General features: G+C 46.1%; 1 protein-coding gene across 3 annotated transcripts in view; it reads left to right on the top strand.

Annotated features, from left to right (window-relative positions):
- Positions 1-17,164, top strand: part of Skap1 (src kinase associated phosphoprotein 1) — a 296,507-nt gene that overhangs the window by 240,569 nt on the left and 38,774 nt on the right. For all 3 annotated transcript variants that reach the window (XM_029484147.2, XM_029484146.2, XM_085829237.1), the window contains exons 7-9: positions 4,415-4,539; positions 6,688-6,751; positions 8,873-9,058. In XM_029484147.2, the coding sequence (XP_029340007.1) occupies positions 4,415-4,539; positions 6,688-6,751; positions 8,873-9,058 (375 nt within the window). The remainder of the gene's footprint in view (positions 1-4,414; positions 4,540-6,687; positions 6,752-8,872; positions 9,059-17,164) is intronic.

The following is a 17,164-nucleotide window of genomic DNA, read 5'->3' as shown; positions in this document are numbered from 1 at the left end:
ACATTAAGTGTGGTCAACATATCAAAGGATTATAGTCAACGGTGACTCATTCCACATTATCAGAATGGTTTAGCCTTCATTGAAAAAAATAAATATATGCAAGGAAGGCTTGGAAAATGACTCAGAGGACAAAGTGCTTGCTGCATTTAAGCATGAGGACTTGAGTTCAAACTTCCAGAGCCCATGTAAAGCTAAAGTGATAATATAGCTCTGTAACCTTTACAGTGAGTTGCTGGAGAGATGGCTCGGAGCACTGGCTGCTCTTCCAGAGGTACTGAGTTCAATTCCCAGCAACCACATGGTGGCTCACAACCATCTGTAATGGGATCTGATGCCCTCTTCTGGTGTGTCTGAAGACAGCAACATAAATATAAATATACTTATATATATATAAATAAATAAATAAATCTTTCGGGGGGGTGGGGAGGAAGGAAAAGAAATCCCAGTGAGATGAGAGGCAAGAACAGGAGAATTCCCCAGAACTCTTAGCCTGACATACACAGCAGCAAGTGAGAACCCACACCTGGGGCAGAGGGAAGACAAGAACGAACATCAAAGGCTGTGCTCTGATCTCCATGTGTGCACTGTGGCATGTATAACCCTGCACTCGCCTGTGGGACCACCCACATGCATACATGCACAAGTGAGAGCACATATACTCACAAAGATATTAAAAAAAAACATAACTGCAACAGCAAGAAGGGGGAAAAAAAGCATTAAGATGCCAGGCATGGTAGCACACTCCTACAACCCCAACATTTAGAGAGCTGAGGCAGGAGAATCACAAGTTCAAGGGTCGCCTGAGCTACATAGTAAGACTCTTTCTTCAAAGCCAAACACTGGAGATATAGCTCAGTGGTAGAGCACTTGCCTGGTGTACACCAAGCGCTGAATCTAATTCCTAACAACATACACAGAATAATACAGTAATATAATAATAATTCTGAAAAAGACTTAAGTAGTGTCAACAATGGCCCAGAAGTAGAACCTTAGGGTTCAAACTCTCTTTAAGAGCACGTTCAGGACTATTGGGAAATAGTGGTCCAGTAGACATCCCCAGAACCATGGGGGAATGAATGTCGAACTCTAAATGGTGGTTGTACCCAAGAGACACTCTTCAGCCAGATGACAGCAGCAGCAGCAGCCAAGTGTTGACTAAGAGGCAGTTTCTTAACGAGCCATCACCACGTGCTATGCCTAGAAGACCTCTCATCCATGCTGAGCACACTTGCTCAGTCCCTGAGAAGAGAGAGAGGATTTAAACACAGTTGGAGGGAACTACAAATAAATACAATTTAAAAGTTATTATTGTAAATGAATGCTGTCTTAGGGCTCAATGGCTGTGAACAGACACCATGACCAAGGCAACTCTTATGAAGGACAACATTCCATTGGGGCTGGCTTACAGTTTCAGAGGTTTAGTCCATTATCATCATGGCAGGAAGCATGGCAGTGAGCAAGCACATATGGTGCTGGAGAAGGAGCTGAAGAATTCTACATCTTGATCCATAGGCAACAGAGATGAATGCCACACCAAGTCTAGCTTGAGCATATATGAGACCTCAAAGGTCTTCCCCCACAGTGACACACTTCCCTTAAACAAGACCACAAAAAGGCCACACCTACTATAACAAGGCCACACCTCTCAATAGTGCCTCTCCCTATGGACCAAGCATTCAAACACTTGAGTCAAGGGAGCCATTCCTATTCAAACTGCCACAAAGGCCAACTCCCTGGGAGAGGAAATCCTTCTTCAGATTAGGATCCAGAGGAAGAGGAGCTAAGTGTTGGAAGGAGACTCCCTTGGACTCTCCCACCTTCATGCAGAGGCCAGTGGTAGCCCTACTAAAAAGGCCTCTGATTTACCCTCCAGTCTGTTCTGTTTCGCTTGCTTCCTTTCTAAACTGTATTCTCCTAGCCTGGAGAACAGTCTCCCTGCACCTTTGATACAACCAGGGCAGAAAGAGCTGCAGTTTTGATGGTGACCTGGGACCCTTAGGATTTGCCCCTGGCTTGTGGCACTTGCCTCGCTCTACCGCTCCCCCTGGCTATGGTGGCACAGAGTTCATCTTGTGGCCATCTTGGATTCCTGAGTCTCTCCCATTGGAACTGGCCACAGCCTGCTCAGAAAACTGAGCAACAAAAGTTCCATGTTCTTCCAACCCCCAGCCCAGTTGCAAGTCCAAGAAATACCAGTTCTCCCCCTAAATTCTAGACCTGGGCTAGTGGTCCAGCTCAATTGGTAGATGCTTGCCTGGCATGCATGCCTGGCAAGCCCTGGGTTGGATCCTCAGCCCTGCATAAAACCAGTGTGATGGTGCATGCCTGTGATCTCAGCACTCAGAAGGTAGAATCTGGAAGGTCAGGAGTTCTAGGCCATCCTCAGCTATATCAGGAGTTAAAGGCCAGCCTGGGTTATGAGACTCTGTCTCAAAACCTTGATTAATTAATGAATTAGCAAATTAGTTAATTAATTCTAGACCTACAAGGCTGACAGCCGTTCTATTCTTCAAACTACTATGCTACCTGAACCACTGTAAAACTGTTCATCAGGGCTGGTGAGATAGTTCAGTGGGTAAGAGTATTAACTGCTCTTCCAAAGGTCCTGAGTTCAAATCCCAGCAACTACATGGTGGCTCACAACCACCCATAATGAGATCTGATACCCTCTTCTGGTGCATTTGAAGACAGCTACAGTGAACTTATACTAATAAATAAATCTTTTAAAAAAAAAACTGTTCATCATTTCTCTTGTGTTTAAATAAGTATTTGGGGGCTGGAGAAAGAGCTCAGTGGTCACGAGCACGTATTGCCCTTCCTGGCACCCATGTGATATCCCATAGCTGTCTGTAACTCCAGCTCTGAGAGATCTGACATCCTCTCTGGCCTCTGAAGGTACAGACATACACATAACACACATCTATACATGCAAGCAAACCTTCCATACGCACAAAATAAAAGCGAGTAAGTCTTCAAAAAACAATGACGATGAGCATTGGCATCTCTCAGTACAAAACCGCGTGTGTTCATTCAGAGCTCAGGTCTTACGGTGAGAGAGGAGGGGTGAGAGCGGGAGAGGCTTGGAGACTTTTATTGACCATTTTGCTGTCAGGGTGAAATAAAATCTGGTGACCAAAGAAACAACAAAACATTTTAGTGGCCAGTTAGAACAAGGAGGGATACTTTAACAAAAAAGATTCGGGTGTCAGAAAGCACTGTTGCATGGCTCCCCTCTCGACACTTACTCCTTATTGTGCCCAGGACAGTTTCTCTGTAGGTATAGTGTTTGTGTGTTTCTTTTAGCTCAAGCAGGTAAAAATAGAACCTTTTCCCTTACTCCCTCTCCCTCACTCCCTCCCATCCTCCCTCTTCATCCTCTCTCCATCACCATCCTTCTTCCTTCCCTCCTAACGACCTCCTTCAAACCGTCCTCCTCCTCCCTCTCGTCCTCCCTCCCTCCCTCTCCATCTTCTTCCCTCCCTCCCTCCCTCTCCCCCTCCCTCCTCAGTTTGTCCCTCATTTGCTGTCATTATCATCCAAAGGCATCAGAGGCCCCGGGTTCAATCTCCAGCACTAAATGAGGTAACGGAAAGATTCAATATCAATTCTCTCCACTTGATAGAGGGCATCTTCACCACCCAGACCCTGCAGTTGTTGCCCTCTATACGTTCTGTCTGAACTACAAAACAGACGCAACCTCTCTCAGGGAAACAGGGAGGAGGCCAGTGTTGTATTTTGTTTTTGAATAAATGCTGGGCTTCCCCGACCCCTGCCAATGGAAGTGACAGGCAGTGTGGTGTCTCCTTTGCTTAATTTGAGGTCTCTCTGTCACCTTCCTCATCCTCTCAAGATACAAACACTACTTGGTTATTTCCCAGTTTATCTCCAGGACTATGTTTGAACCTTTCTTCCTCTAGCATAAATTCCCACCTGACCCTCAGGGGAGGGGGCGGGCATTTGAGGTACAGGTATGGAAGGAGATTCCAGGACTTAACAACACCCAGCTGTGCTGCCACACCCCTCCTTGAAAGTGAGCTCTACTGGTCCTGATAATAAGGGCTGGGCTCTGTAATAGCTTTCAGGAGCCCCACATGCACAGGCTTTCTCTGCTGTAATAACTCCTGCTTTCTGTTATTACAGATCTCTTTAACATTCTAATGCATTCCCCATCTCTCTTGCACACTTTGGGTAAAATAACCTTTTATGTTGGATTTCCCCTGCTTGGTGCTGACCTCTGCCTGCCTAGGGCAGTAGTAGCCTCTTCCCAAGCTTCCCTAATAACCTTTCTTAGACAATCGTGCTTCCTTGAGGATGCAACAGCTGTTCCGCGCTTTTTATTTTCCATCCCAGAAAAGTTACCTTCCCTTAGCTGTTGTGTCTCTCGAGAGACACAGGGAGCTTTGCTGTTTTGCAGGCAAGCAGCCCAAAGGGACCTTCCTCATTAAGGGCTACAGTGTCCGGATGGCCCCTCACCTGCGGAAAGATTCCAAGAAAGAATCCTGCTTTGAACTGATCTCCCAGGATAGGCGCAGCTATGAGGTAAGCCATCCTCACGATCCTCGAAAGCCCGGCATTTTCCTTGCTGCTGCATGTGAGCCACAGTGGCTGGGGCTATGGTAGACTCCGCCTGCTATGCTTCCCACTCATTTCTCCCCACCTGCCCTCCTGCTCCTTCCTTTGCTGTGCAATGCCTTCTCTTCTCGTCTTTTGCTACGTACGCTCTTCCTTGGTGCCACCTTTACTTGTCTTTCATGGCTTTACCCCTCTCCAGTCTTCCCAGTCTCATCCCACAAGGTGAGATTCTTGCTTATTGCAACCCACAGTCCAGTTCTTTACACACACACTGATTCCACAGCTACAGTCCCTGTTCTGTCTGTCATCCTGAAGTCCTTCCATGAAATCCAAAATAAGCTTTAACTACAGAGTGAGAATGTTTCCCATGTTTTCATTATATCTCAGCATGTTTCAAAGTTGTTTTTATTATTAAATTATAATATTTATCCAGATAAAATACATGTCCAGATAAAAGTTTTATGTGAGAAAGTTCAAACCAGTGTCCCTAGAAACACTTTATAGAACTGGGTGGTTTTTCAGAAACTATGAATATGTTGGAGAGATGATTCAGATGAAAACCTGAGTTCAAATCCACAGCCCGTATAACGAGCAAGGTCTCAAGCATAGCTTATCTATGCAGTGGGGAAGAGAGACCAAAGGATTGCTGGGGCCTGCTGAGTGCCAGCTGAGCCAAATAAAAACAGGAGCTCAAGGTTCAAGGAGAGACTCTGCCTCAAAGGGGATAGGGAAAGAGGAAACCATCAACACCCTCCCCTGGCCTCTGCATGCATACAAAGAATATACATACTTGCTTGTGATGCGCATGCACGCGCGTGTGCACAGAGAGAGAGAGAGAGAGAGAGAGAGAATCCATGAACCTACATTTCTTATGCACCATGAACCTTTATCAAACCCTAATGGCCATAGAATTTAAATGTTCTTTTATTTCAAGTTGATTCATTTTTAAAATTACAAAGGCTTAGTGCTTGACTGCTCTGTTTGGTGAATCAGAATGCGGTCTGTTTTGATGCCTATCTTTGGCCCATTGAATCCAAACCATCCCTCTGGGCCGTGGAGCCTTCCTTTGGCCTTTTCTTCCTCTCCTTATTTAATCCCAAAGCCATTGCAATAGCTAAGTTCCTGTCACTTCACCCAGCGGGCTACTTAAACAGCTTCCTAATTGGTCTCTAGTCTCCAGACACCCCCATTCAAACCCTTCCTAGCCACAGCTATGGAAATACCCACAGTCTTTGCTGGAACTGGATGTGGCTTCCTGTCGCCTACATTTTAAGTCTAGTCAGAGCCTTCCTGCCAGTGCCTCTGCTCCCCTACCTGTGCTTGGACTTCAGCCCATCTCATCTGCTCATAGGCCTCACACCTGACTTTCTCGTGCTCACGTGGCTTAGCAGTTAGGAGCACTGACTGCTCTTCCAGAGGTCCTGAGTTCAATTCCCAGCAACCACAGGTGGCTCACAACCATCTGTAATGGGATCCAATGCCCTCTTCTGGTGTGTCTGAAGACAGCTACAGTGTGCTCATATACATAAAATAAATAAAATCTTTTTTTTTTGGGGGGGGGAGGGTTTGAGACAGGGTTTCTCTGTGTAGCCCTGGCTGTCCTGGAACTCACTCTGTAGACCAGGCTGACCTCGAACTCAGAAATCTGCTTGCCTCTGCCTCCCGAGTGCTGGGATGAAAGGCTAAAATCTTTAAAAAAGAAAAGAAAAACAAATCTCCCTGCTGCCGAAGGCGTCTCCCTTGTAGTATTCTAGTCTCACACCCATGGCGCTTTGCTTCTCTTTCTATAAACTCTTCCCCGACAAATCCTTGATGAAGACGGTAATCGAGTGAGTAGGTATACATGCACATCAACATCTAGACTTACAGAGCTGTTCTCTCCGGTGTGTGAAATTGCTGAAGGCACAGCGCGGCTGTGTGAGGTGTCTTGGTGGTTTTGTTTGTTTGTTTTCTGAATGATAAGAAGGCAGAGAACCCTGATCACTGAGCTCAACTCTGAAACTCAGAAACTCGGAGCCTCTTATTCTGATACTCATGTTCCTTTGAGTCTATCTAGCAGGCGTCGGGAGCCCTTTTTTGGTGATGGATACATTGATCCTCTTGTTTTTTCTCTAGTTTACAGCTTCTAGTCCAGCTGAAGCCAGAGACTGGGTAGATCAAATAAGTTTCTTGTTAAAAGGTAAGAGGCACCATTTCAAAACTCCATGCTATGGGAGCGGGCTGGCAGGTGAAGTTGTATTTTGAGAGTTTAAGCTAAAAGTTTCTCTAAGTGGTTTTTTTTTTCCCCCTGGCTCCCTTACCTACCCTACGTGGCCTTTAAATATAACGACAAATAGTGTCCTGTAAGAATGGGAAGACAAGGCATCAGGTCACCTCTGATGTCACAGCTCACCCACTGACCCCATGTAGACAAAGCCACTAATCATTTGGGAAAGATTCAGAAAGCTGCTTAGCTCAAGTCCCTGTCCTCTCCCCACCTCACCCCTTTTATCCTGCAAAGGTAATTCATAGTGATCGTCATGTCGTTGAGATCCAAGTCCCTCCTCTCCTCTGTTTTCCCTTTCTGTTAAAAAGTTGAGTTTTAAACTCATCTAGGTGGCTGTCAGGGACACTGGACATTAAAAATAAATGGTCGTTTCCCAAGCCATAATAAAATGTACCTTGCCTTGGGAATGGCAAGAGCCCTGCCTGAAGAGGTTAAAGGCTGTTCTTAGAGTACCCTCTGCTGGCCAGCCAGAAGGCCTGGTGCAGCAGCCACAATGGCCCAGGAAGCCTTCCACCCTGAGAGTGACCAAACAGGTAGATTTGGCCTAAGAGGACCTTCATACACCATCATACCAGCCTCAGTAAGATGCAAGGACACCAACTCCGTACGTGGCCCATGTCTCAAGGAGAAACACATCCACCTAAAAACACCAAGCTTTCTCATCACGGTTTATTATTCTGCCGTAAGATTTTATGGTGGATAAAAAAGAAGAAAGCGCCCCAGCCTTAATTACAAGAATTGCCTCTTTTCCTCAGTTATACCTCTGCTATCACAAAAACAAACTACTCCGTGCACCAGCAGCATCCCATATAATAGGCTGGAGCTAGGCAGACACGGGCGTCGATGGTGAGGCTACAGGGTACACTCTCATCTAGGTGCCTAGGATTTATGCTTGTAATATACCCCTAAGTGTGTAAACCTCAATAAAACTCAAAGCAGCTTTATTGAGCTGTACCCTGTGGTACTTTCAGAATCTCACATTGAAGAAATTATTCATTCCATTTTATTTTAAAACAAACAAAATAATAACATATGGTTTCAGCCGCAAATGTGCCTTTGATCCTTTCCTCCTGTGAAGTCGCCAGAATTCAGATGAAATTTGTTGGGAAATCTTTATTAAAAGCCTAATCAAGCCAAACAGTTTTATTGTGCTTAGAAATGAACCGTTCCTGTCTCTCCATCCTTCCTGTCCCCAGAGTATGTATGCTCAGTGTGCTTGCTGGGTCCTGCAGCGGCCCCCTCGGGGGTGGGGGTGGGGGTGGGGGTTCCAGGAGCATGCTGAAGGCAGAGAACAAGCTTCCCATCCCCCTACCAGAATTGAAACCAATCTTTCTCCCCGCCTTGGTGCTCACTAGTGCGGTAATGGCTGAACACCCCCTCCTCAGTGACCCACTTTAAGGTCAGCCAGGCCGCAAAAGGACATGGTAACTGTGCTGTTTGGCCATTCCGTCTGGTCACACCACGGTTGTGTTTTCCCGTTCCGCCCCCCCCCCCCCCGTTTCTTTTCTTCTGCTGCTTTTCCTCATTTGTTTTTCTTCCCTCTCCACGAACAAATTTGTCTAAATTCCACAGTGAGACCACCGGGAAATGAACGTCTGAGAGCTCAGACTCCGCCACATTGCCTGGGCTCTGTCACCCTAGCCAACTTGGAGCCATCGCTCACCCATCCGGTTTTCTGCTTGGCGAGCAGAGCATAGGACACAGGCAATGCCTCGCCTGGCCTATTTTCTTCCTTTCACCTTGCGTTTCCGTTCCCATACCCATACTTTTCTGGGCTGCTTCATCCTGACCACGTTTTATTGCCAGGGAGGATTTATATTGGTGGGTTAAACCTGATGCAGTGCCGGGCTGGCCTTTTCTGTAGATTTCCTGCCACCGAGGCCCGCATTAGAAATAACAGCCCTTAACCTAGTGTTTCATTTTCTCCTGACATGTTTTATTCTCATCCCTCCTCCTCTCTCACCTCCTCCTTTCCTATACTTCTTTTTTTTTTTTTTCTATCTTTATTCATTCTTATCTTTGCTCCGGCTGCAGATCTTAGCTCCTTAACCATTCCCTTCGAAGAGGAGGAAGAGGAAGAGGAGGAAGAAGAGAAAGAAGAGGAAGAAATGTACAATGACGTCGATGGCTTTGACTCCCCAAGGTCTGGCTCCCAGTGCAGAGCCATGGCCTTGCCTGAGCCTACTGAGAAAGAGGAAGACATTTATGAAGTCCTACCAGGTAAGATACATCACCGGCTAACTACCCACCTCCTACTGCTTAGAGAAAAAAAAAAAAAATCTTGACATGCGAAAGAACGAAACAGCCCCAAAGTTATCCCTATCTAAGGTTCACTGTCTGAAGGAGATGGTGTAAAAAGCCTGGTGACTCTGCCTTGTTCTGGGAACAAGATGAAATCCTCTTTCAGCAGTACCACGTGACATGACGTCACTTGTTCTTGAGCCATGAAGGTTAAAGGCTAGAGACCACTCCCTCTGTTTCTCATTGGCTTGCTGTGAGTTTGGGGGTGCGTTCTTATAGCTCTCTAGCCCTGGCTTACTTTCTGTAGAATCTGGAGAAGGATAAGACATTGTCTCAAAGGTACGGAGGATTTCCAAAGTCTGGATTGTGCAGATGCCAACAATGGTTTTGATACAGTAAAACTCTGATAGAACACACCTCATCATCGCCCAGAGTCAAATCTCATCTTCTCAGAGTAAGCCTACCCTGCTTCGGCTCTCCCCGTGCTGGGGCAGGTTGACTCTGGAGCCCTCCCCTTCACAAGGCAGGCTCACTAGCATCTCAGAAAAACGCACAGTCATCACTGCTCCCGCAGAGCCACTTCTGGTGGGAATCCAGCAGCTGGTGAACAGTACAGAACACAGTGGGGGTCAGACTGGAAAGCGGGAGCCTGAGCCTTTTAATTGTGAGGTATTTAGACAATGGGAAAGCTGAATCTTCAAGTCCATTCAGGAAGCGCTCCTGTGGAAATTTGCCAGGAGTTTAGTACTCTGCTAAGAAATTCAAATTAAGCCAAAATTTATAGCAATTTAAACCTGCATCCCAGATGAACCTGGGAACTAAGGTGAACCCAACACTTAGGCCCCAGAAGACAGGGCCCCTTGCTAAAAGCATTATCAGTAAATAATTGCATCTCAAGGCTTCCTAAGAGGAGGACCCAGCCTTCTTAAGTAGGTATTCCCTATTTGTCTCTTGCCTGAGAGAGAAGCCACGTCATTGCTCTCTGAGTCAAGTTGCAAGTCTGTGTGTCCTCAAAGCCCCACCAAGGAGTGTTCAATCCTTCTCCCTCGGTCCTCCAGCCTCTGCCAGACTCCACTTCCCCTGGCTTTGGTGGTGGTGGTGGTTGTTGTTGTTGTTGTTGTTGTTGTTGTGTTTTATTATGCAAATGATGTCTTGGTTGAGGTCGAGCCATTTCTTGTGTCTGAAGTTAAAAAAAAAAAAATGATAATTTCCTCAGCAAGTCATCGTCGTTAATGAAGTTTTACAAAAACAGATACAACCAAAGGAAAATAAAATTTCACAGGTGATAAATTTTTCCAATTTCCCTGGCAGAATTCGATAGGATTGTTAAATTAAGAGTGAAGGTGTCTGTTAGGAAGCAACGAGCGGTGATGGGTAATTTTATAGAGTGGAAAATTGAATCAAATTGCTACATTAAAACAGAGCTCCTCCGAGAATCTTCCTCCACAGCCTGTGCCATTGCAACAGCAGGGTGCAGAAAGCGATCTAATTCACCACACTCCCTAAAAGGAGACGCTCTCCCCAGCTTGGCCAGGATCTTCCTAGAGAGCTCACACCAGCCCAGGTTCAGGGAAAGATCCGGATGAGGCTTCACCTGAGATTCCAACTATCTCCAAGCCACTCTGCCTTCTGGGCTGCAGAGAAAAGCTATGTGATGCCCAAAGAAGCCAGGGAGGATGAAACTGATGCTAGTGGGGAGTGAAGGAGAGAGACCTCAGGAAACAGGTTGGGATTCCTTACTCTGGGTCAGGAGGAAGGAATGAACTACCAGCCTCTGAGTGACCAAGTTCATCCTGCCTCCTAAACGCTGCTGACAAACAAGCTGAGGTCCCCAGAACGCCTCCATACCTCCCACTGCTTACATACAAGAGTGGACCCAACGGCATGGAGCTTAGTCAGCCTCCTCAAGCAGCCACTAACCCTGTGCCCACAACTCCAGTCCACAGAAATTGAGGGAACCACACTATAGAAAAGGTGGGATCTCTTTCTGCAGGTTAGAAGGACCGCAGCTACCTTGCCTGTGCATCCAGTGAACAGAAGCCACCATCCACCACAGTTCTTACAGACAGCATGGGGTGGGGAGGTATATCGTCATTTAATTATCATGTGATTATTTCAGCCACATGTCTCCATCACCCAAGCTCTCTGTCACCCCACCATTGGTGCTTCTGAAATTGCTCTGTGCGTTCTGCCTAGGCCACACCACAGTCCTAAAGAAATGGAGAAAGAACGTAAGGGGGTCCAGCCTCATCTCCCCACCCCGGAGCTCCCCTCCCCGCCCCCACAAGACCCCCGAATGCCAGCCACTATCTACTGAAAAATAGCATGTGAGGGACAGCTAGATACAACAGGCACAGAGCTGGCTGTAACTCGGAGTGGATCTACACTGCCACCTGCTCACTGTGAGGACTGGAGCAAACTCCTTGCCCTGTCTAATTGTCCACTTGTAAGATGGGCAAAGTGATGACGTAGCTTCCTAGAGGGACATGAGGAAGAACCAGAGAGTGATGTGTGTGCACTTAGCACGGAGCACTCTGGCAAAGAAACACTCCACACATGACAATAGTGTAGACCTGGTGCCATTTAATAGGAAATATTACTTCCTCATCAAAGAGTTGGGAGTATGGCTAGGTCCCATCCTCACCAGCCAAACCCAAGACAGTCCAGTAAGGCACTTGCAGTTGGTTATGTGTGTGAAGCAGAAGTGAACCCAAAAAGCCTGAACAGATGGACTGTGGAGAACACCTTCTGCTCCTGCCCTTTTATTTATTTATTTATTTATTTTCTTTCTAATCAAGAGGGCCAGGTGCTGGGTGAAGGTACAGGCAATAGTAACACTGGAGTGTGCAAGCACTGCACGCTCACCAATAGTCACATGGTGCTCGGATCTCTAGCGTCCATTTCATTATAGCAGGTGAACATGCGTTGTGAAGGATGTTTAGTGTAGGCAGGCATGCTGGTCCTGCTCTGGGTGGGGCCTATGGGAGTCTCACTGTGCCTATGGGGAAAGCCGTGTAAATGCGGCTTCCCTTCCCGAGTGTAATAGAAAACTGAAAAGAATATGCAAAGTATACCAAGTCAATACAAAAAAAGTCTTCCTAACCAAAATAATATATGGGTCATCAAATTAAATGTGTGACATCACATTAGTCATGAGGTAATTAACATTTACTCTATGGCTAGCGCTCTTGTCCCCAAGAGGGAAACCAGAGCACTCAGGTTTTCAGCCAGACCACAGGAAAAATGTTAGTCCAGGCTGGAGAGATGGCTCAGCAGTTAAGGACACTGGCTGCTCTTCTAGAGTTCCTTGAGTTCAATTCCCTGTACCCACAGAGTGGCTCATAACCGTCTACAACAGAATCTGATGCCCTCTTCTGGTGTAGAGACATACTTGTAGACAAAGCACCCATATACATAAAATATATAAATAGAAAGAGAGGGATTGGGGGGGAGGGCTGGAGAGATGGCTCAGAGGTTAAGAGCACTGGCTGCTCTTCCAGAGGTCCTGAGTTCAGTTCTCAGCAGCCATGTGGTCGCTCATAACCACTTATAGATGAGATCTGGGGCCGCCTTCTGGCCTGCAGACACACATGCAGGCAGAATGCTGTGTACATAATAAATAAATAAATAAATAAATAAATAAATAAATAAATCTTTTTTTTAAAAGTTAGTCCTAGAAAATATGGTTTATATTCACTAGGATTCTGAGATTCCTGTTGAGAATATAGGGACCCTTGAGTTTTAGGATTTCATCTGTAGTAGATTAAACTTCAGAGAATGGCCTAAATGCAGTATGAAAGCCAGATGTTAAAATAGGAGGCTTTGGAGCTGGAGAGGTGGCTCATTGGTTAAGAGCACTTGCTGCTCTTCCATAGGACCAGGGTTCAATTCTAAGCACCCACATTGAACAGCTCACAACTCCAGCTCCAGAGGACTTGATACTCTCTTCTGACCACCTTAGGAACCTAAACATGCTATACACGTGATATGCACACACATACACATACATACATACACACATACACGCACACACATAAAAATTAAAATAAATCTTTTAGAAAACATTTTTCTAAACATTTCACATCTTCTTTGATGTGACATTATTCTGCAGATGAGCGCAGTCCCAGATTCAAAATTCCATATAAGGGCATTTTTTAATCAGATCCTGCAATTGTCTGGGCCCTCAAAGCTAGAAGCCAGGAAGGCATCTGAGACCACTGGAGATCACGGCCCCAGAGGGTTGCTACAGACCCAGAAACCAAACTGCTTTATAGTAAAGCACATAACTGGGTTTCTTTTTGATTAGAATCAAGTGGAAACAACATTCTGCAGGATTATCTTCCCCCCTGCATAGCTGTCCAGACACACAGGAAGAAGGAACAGTGATAGTTAAAGGTCTAAAGAAAGAAAAATGCAAACAAACCCAAGCCCAAAACACAAAACAGATGAAGAGTCAGTGCGGTCCCTAGCCTTTTTCTAGTTTCTTGGCCTCTTTTCTTCCTCATCCCTGGTTGCTCTGTGTATGTATCTTGTCTGTCTCTGTCTGTCTGTCTGTCACCTCACACTCTGAGAAGCAGCCATGGGGACCTGCTGGAACCATGCTGTTTCTTCTCCCTAGCATGCCCCTCTAGTCTCTGCCTCGGAAGTGCTGCACTCTGCTCAGTTGCATCCACAGATGGGACACCCTCTCTGCCACCACTGAAATTAAGGTCTGTCTCTGACCACGCTGATTTTTAGTCTTGTCTCTCTCCCCAGTTAGCAGGTACTCGGTTATTATTTGTAGAATTAAATTCTGTGCATTCCAATGGTTGGTATTAGCACAAACTGAGTTTAATATCTTGCAGATCAACCATACCACAGAGACTGGATGGACGGATTGAGAGGCAACAGTTAAGATTACCCAATACACACAATACACAGCAGAGGATAAATGTGTTCTTAGCCTCCTGCTCATAGGTTGCATTGTTGTGTAGAGAGCTGCTATGGCATACAGGGGTCTATGCCTAGTCTGGCCTTGCCAGGGAGTGGCTCATTCCTATTCTTTTGGATGCTCCCTTTACGTGTCAAGTCTCCCTGAATTTCTCTTGCATCTGTCACCACAGCACCTTGACATCTGGCTGCACATTAATACGTGAGGCATTTTCTTAAAGCTGTTGTCACTTTCTGTGTGGGGAAACTGCTTTTCCCTCCTTTTGATGTAATCATTTTTCTCCTGCTATTCTTTCTGGTATCCGTTTAGTGGGTGTCAGGAGTGGGTGCCAGAGCCACACTTCAGAAAGGACTCAGGTGTCAGAAGCAGCTAGCACCTCGCTGTCCCTCCTAGGTGGATTCAGTGTCCTGTTCCTCTCAGCCTCTCATTAGTGTCCCTGATACTGTGCCAAGAATGTTGATTGAAATCGACTCTCCGGATACTGAGGCTCATTTGTGATGCCCCATGGTTCCCTCACATGTTCACACAGTTAACAGAATCTTCTTCAACTGTTTTCCCAACTGAGATGAGATATTTGGGGATCAAGTGGAGCATTTAATGTAATAAGTGGGCAGTAATCTTCAGAGGTTAATTTGTTTAAAGCCTGTGTGAGATTGGGGTCCCATATGCCCCGTTAGGAGCCAGGACCATTATAATCTATTACTGTTTAAAGTTGAGCTAGCACATAAATTTTAATTCTCTCTTAAATGAAGATGTATTTCCATGGATGTAATGCTAAGATGCCTAATAATATTCTTAGAAGTCCAATGAGCTCTTTAACCTAAAGAAATGTTTTTGTTTCAAAATTGTCTTTTAAAATGAAAACCTCAGGCCAACAAGATACCCCAGTAGGTAAAGATGCTTGTCATGTGACCCACCTGGTAGAAGGAGAGAAACAACTCCCCCGAGGTATTCTCTGGCCTCTGACATGCACCCTGATGCATGTGAGCACAGGTGTGCACGCACGCACGCACACACACACACACACTTAATAAGTGAAAACAAAGCTTCTTTGTACAGAGTAACAAAAATAAGAAATTTAACTCCCTAACCCACCTGTCTTTTTAAGCAGAAAGCCTTTTGTAAAAATCCCAGTTACATAAACATTGTCTTGACTTTGGACCTTGTCAGATACCAGCTTGGTTTCACAGAAGGGTCTGAAATCAATTGTATCAAACCCTCTCAATCTAAGAAGGTACCAAGAGCAGTGCTTGTCATTAACCAGCTGTAGAAGGGGCTTCTTCTACTGTGTGACCCCAACCTCTGTCCTCCACTCTGTAATGGGAGCCCAGCCTCAGTCCTCCACTGTGTGATGGGAGCCCAGCCTCAGTCCTCCACTGTGTGACGGGACACCAGCCTCAGTCCTCCACTGTGTGATGGGAGCCCAGCCTCAGTCCTCCACTGTGTGATGGGAGCCCAGCCTCAGTCCTCCACTGTGTGACGGGACACCAGCCTCAGTCCTCCACTGTGTGATGGGAGCCCAGCCTCAGTCCTCCACTGTGTGATGGGAGCCCAGCCTCAGTCCTCCACTGTGTGATGGGAGCCCAGCCTCAGTCTTCCACTCTGTGACAGGACACCAGCCTCTGTCCTCCACTGTGTGACAGGACACCAGCCTCAGTCCTCCACTCTGTGATGGGAGCCCAGCCTCTGTCCTCCACTGTGTGATGGGAGCCCAGCCTCAGTCCTCCACTGTGTGATGGGAGCCCAGCCTCAGTCCTTCAGCGATTCCTGAGACACAGCCCACGCCCAGCAGTAAGAAAGCTTCTTAATGGGAGGCCACTTTCAACCACCAGAGGACAAGGCAGCTAGAACAGAAGTGGGGACCAGAGCTTCCCGTTCACATCCATCCCTGTAAGGCCTGGTAACAGTGGCAAATAATACGCATACTTAATGGCCAGCATTTTTCTTTCTTTCTAGGTGACTCCAAAGTTACAATGGAAGTCAGAGAGTCTGTTCTGAGACTGAATAATGCACATTTCTATTTTTTCCATTTTTTTTTATCATGACTAGATTAAGTGCTATTGCCTGAAAGGATACAGGAATCAGGTTTTAGTTTTCATTTTTATCATTGCAAATACATTTACATTCTCCTTTTTTACAAATGCAAAGAGCAGGCAGGCCACTTTCAATAATTTATTTTAAAATCAATGCTAATGAGGTTATGTCTCGTCAGTGGCCGAGTTTTACAATAAAGTCTGATTTATTTAGAAAAGATCTTTGGTGTAGCTTCCCATCTAATGGCGGTGGGAAGGAGGTGGAGTAGCAGGCATGGTGACCCTCCAACTTCAGATCCAATTTGTAATTCACAGCGGAGATCTGACCCAATTTACATTGATTAGACTTGGGAGGAAGAGACAGCTGCGCACGGACAGCAGAGGTAGAATAAACGCTCTCTGTAAAAGTGCCTAAGCACAGCACATTATTGGTCCTTGTGATTGAGTTGTCTGATACCAGGAAAGGAGCCGCTTGCTGTCCAAATTATTGGGCATCGCTACAAGAAGGATGCCCCAACTCACGCTGTAATATTGTCAGTCCTATAAAGTCGGCCCCACTGCAAAAAGGAGAAGCATCCTAGTGGAGGAGAGCAATAGAAAGACGATGTGAAAAGAATGGAATTTGTTTCTGTGTGCCCAGTTCCCCTACATTTGACGTCATGCCTCCCTTACCTCAGTCTTTGTTCCTTGAGGTGAGGCTAGGAAGCAGGGCAGGCGGTGACAGGGAAAGCCTACTGCTGGCCTCTACACAGAAATAAGAATCCTTTGAAGGGCTGGAAGGTTGGCTCAGAAGTTAGCACTGGATGCTCCTCCAGAAGACTAGGGTTCAAGTCCCAGCGCCCACATGGCAGCTCACAAACGTCTGTAACTCCAGTCCAAGGGATCCAACACCAGCACCGAGCACGCACGTGGTATGCATGCATGTACACAGGTGATATAGTCATACACGTAAGATAATCAACTTTTTAAAATAAGATTTTTTTTCCTAAGGGCTCCTCCTTTTCCACAGAATTGTAGGGCAAGCACGTGAACGTGCGTATCTTTAATCTTGGTAACAGGTGAGTTATTTCCTCAGAATGTTAAACTCTTAATTTTGTATTTTTTCTGAGTATCGTTTTTATA

Source organism: Mus caroli, unplaced genomic scaffold (assembly GCF_978045245.1).
Source record: "Mus caroli unplaced genomic scaffold, Mus_caroli_1 scaffold_13, whole genome shotgun sequence".
Taxonomy (NCBI): Eukaryota; Metazoa; Chordata; class Mammalia; order Rodentia; family Muridae; genus Mus; species Mus caroli.
Note: the sequence above shows the minus strand (reverse complement) of the source record. Positions and strands in the feature narration are given on the sequence as shown.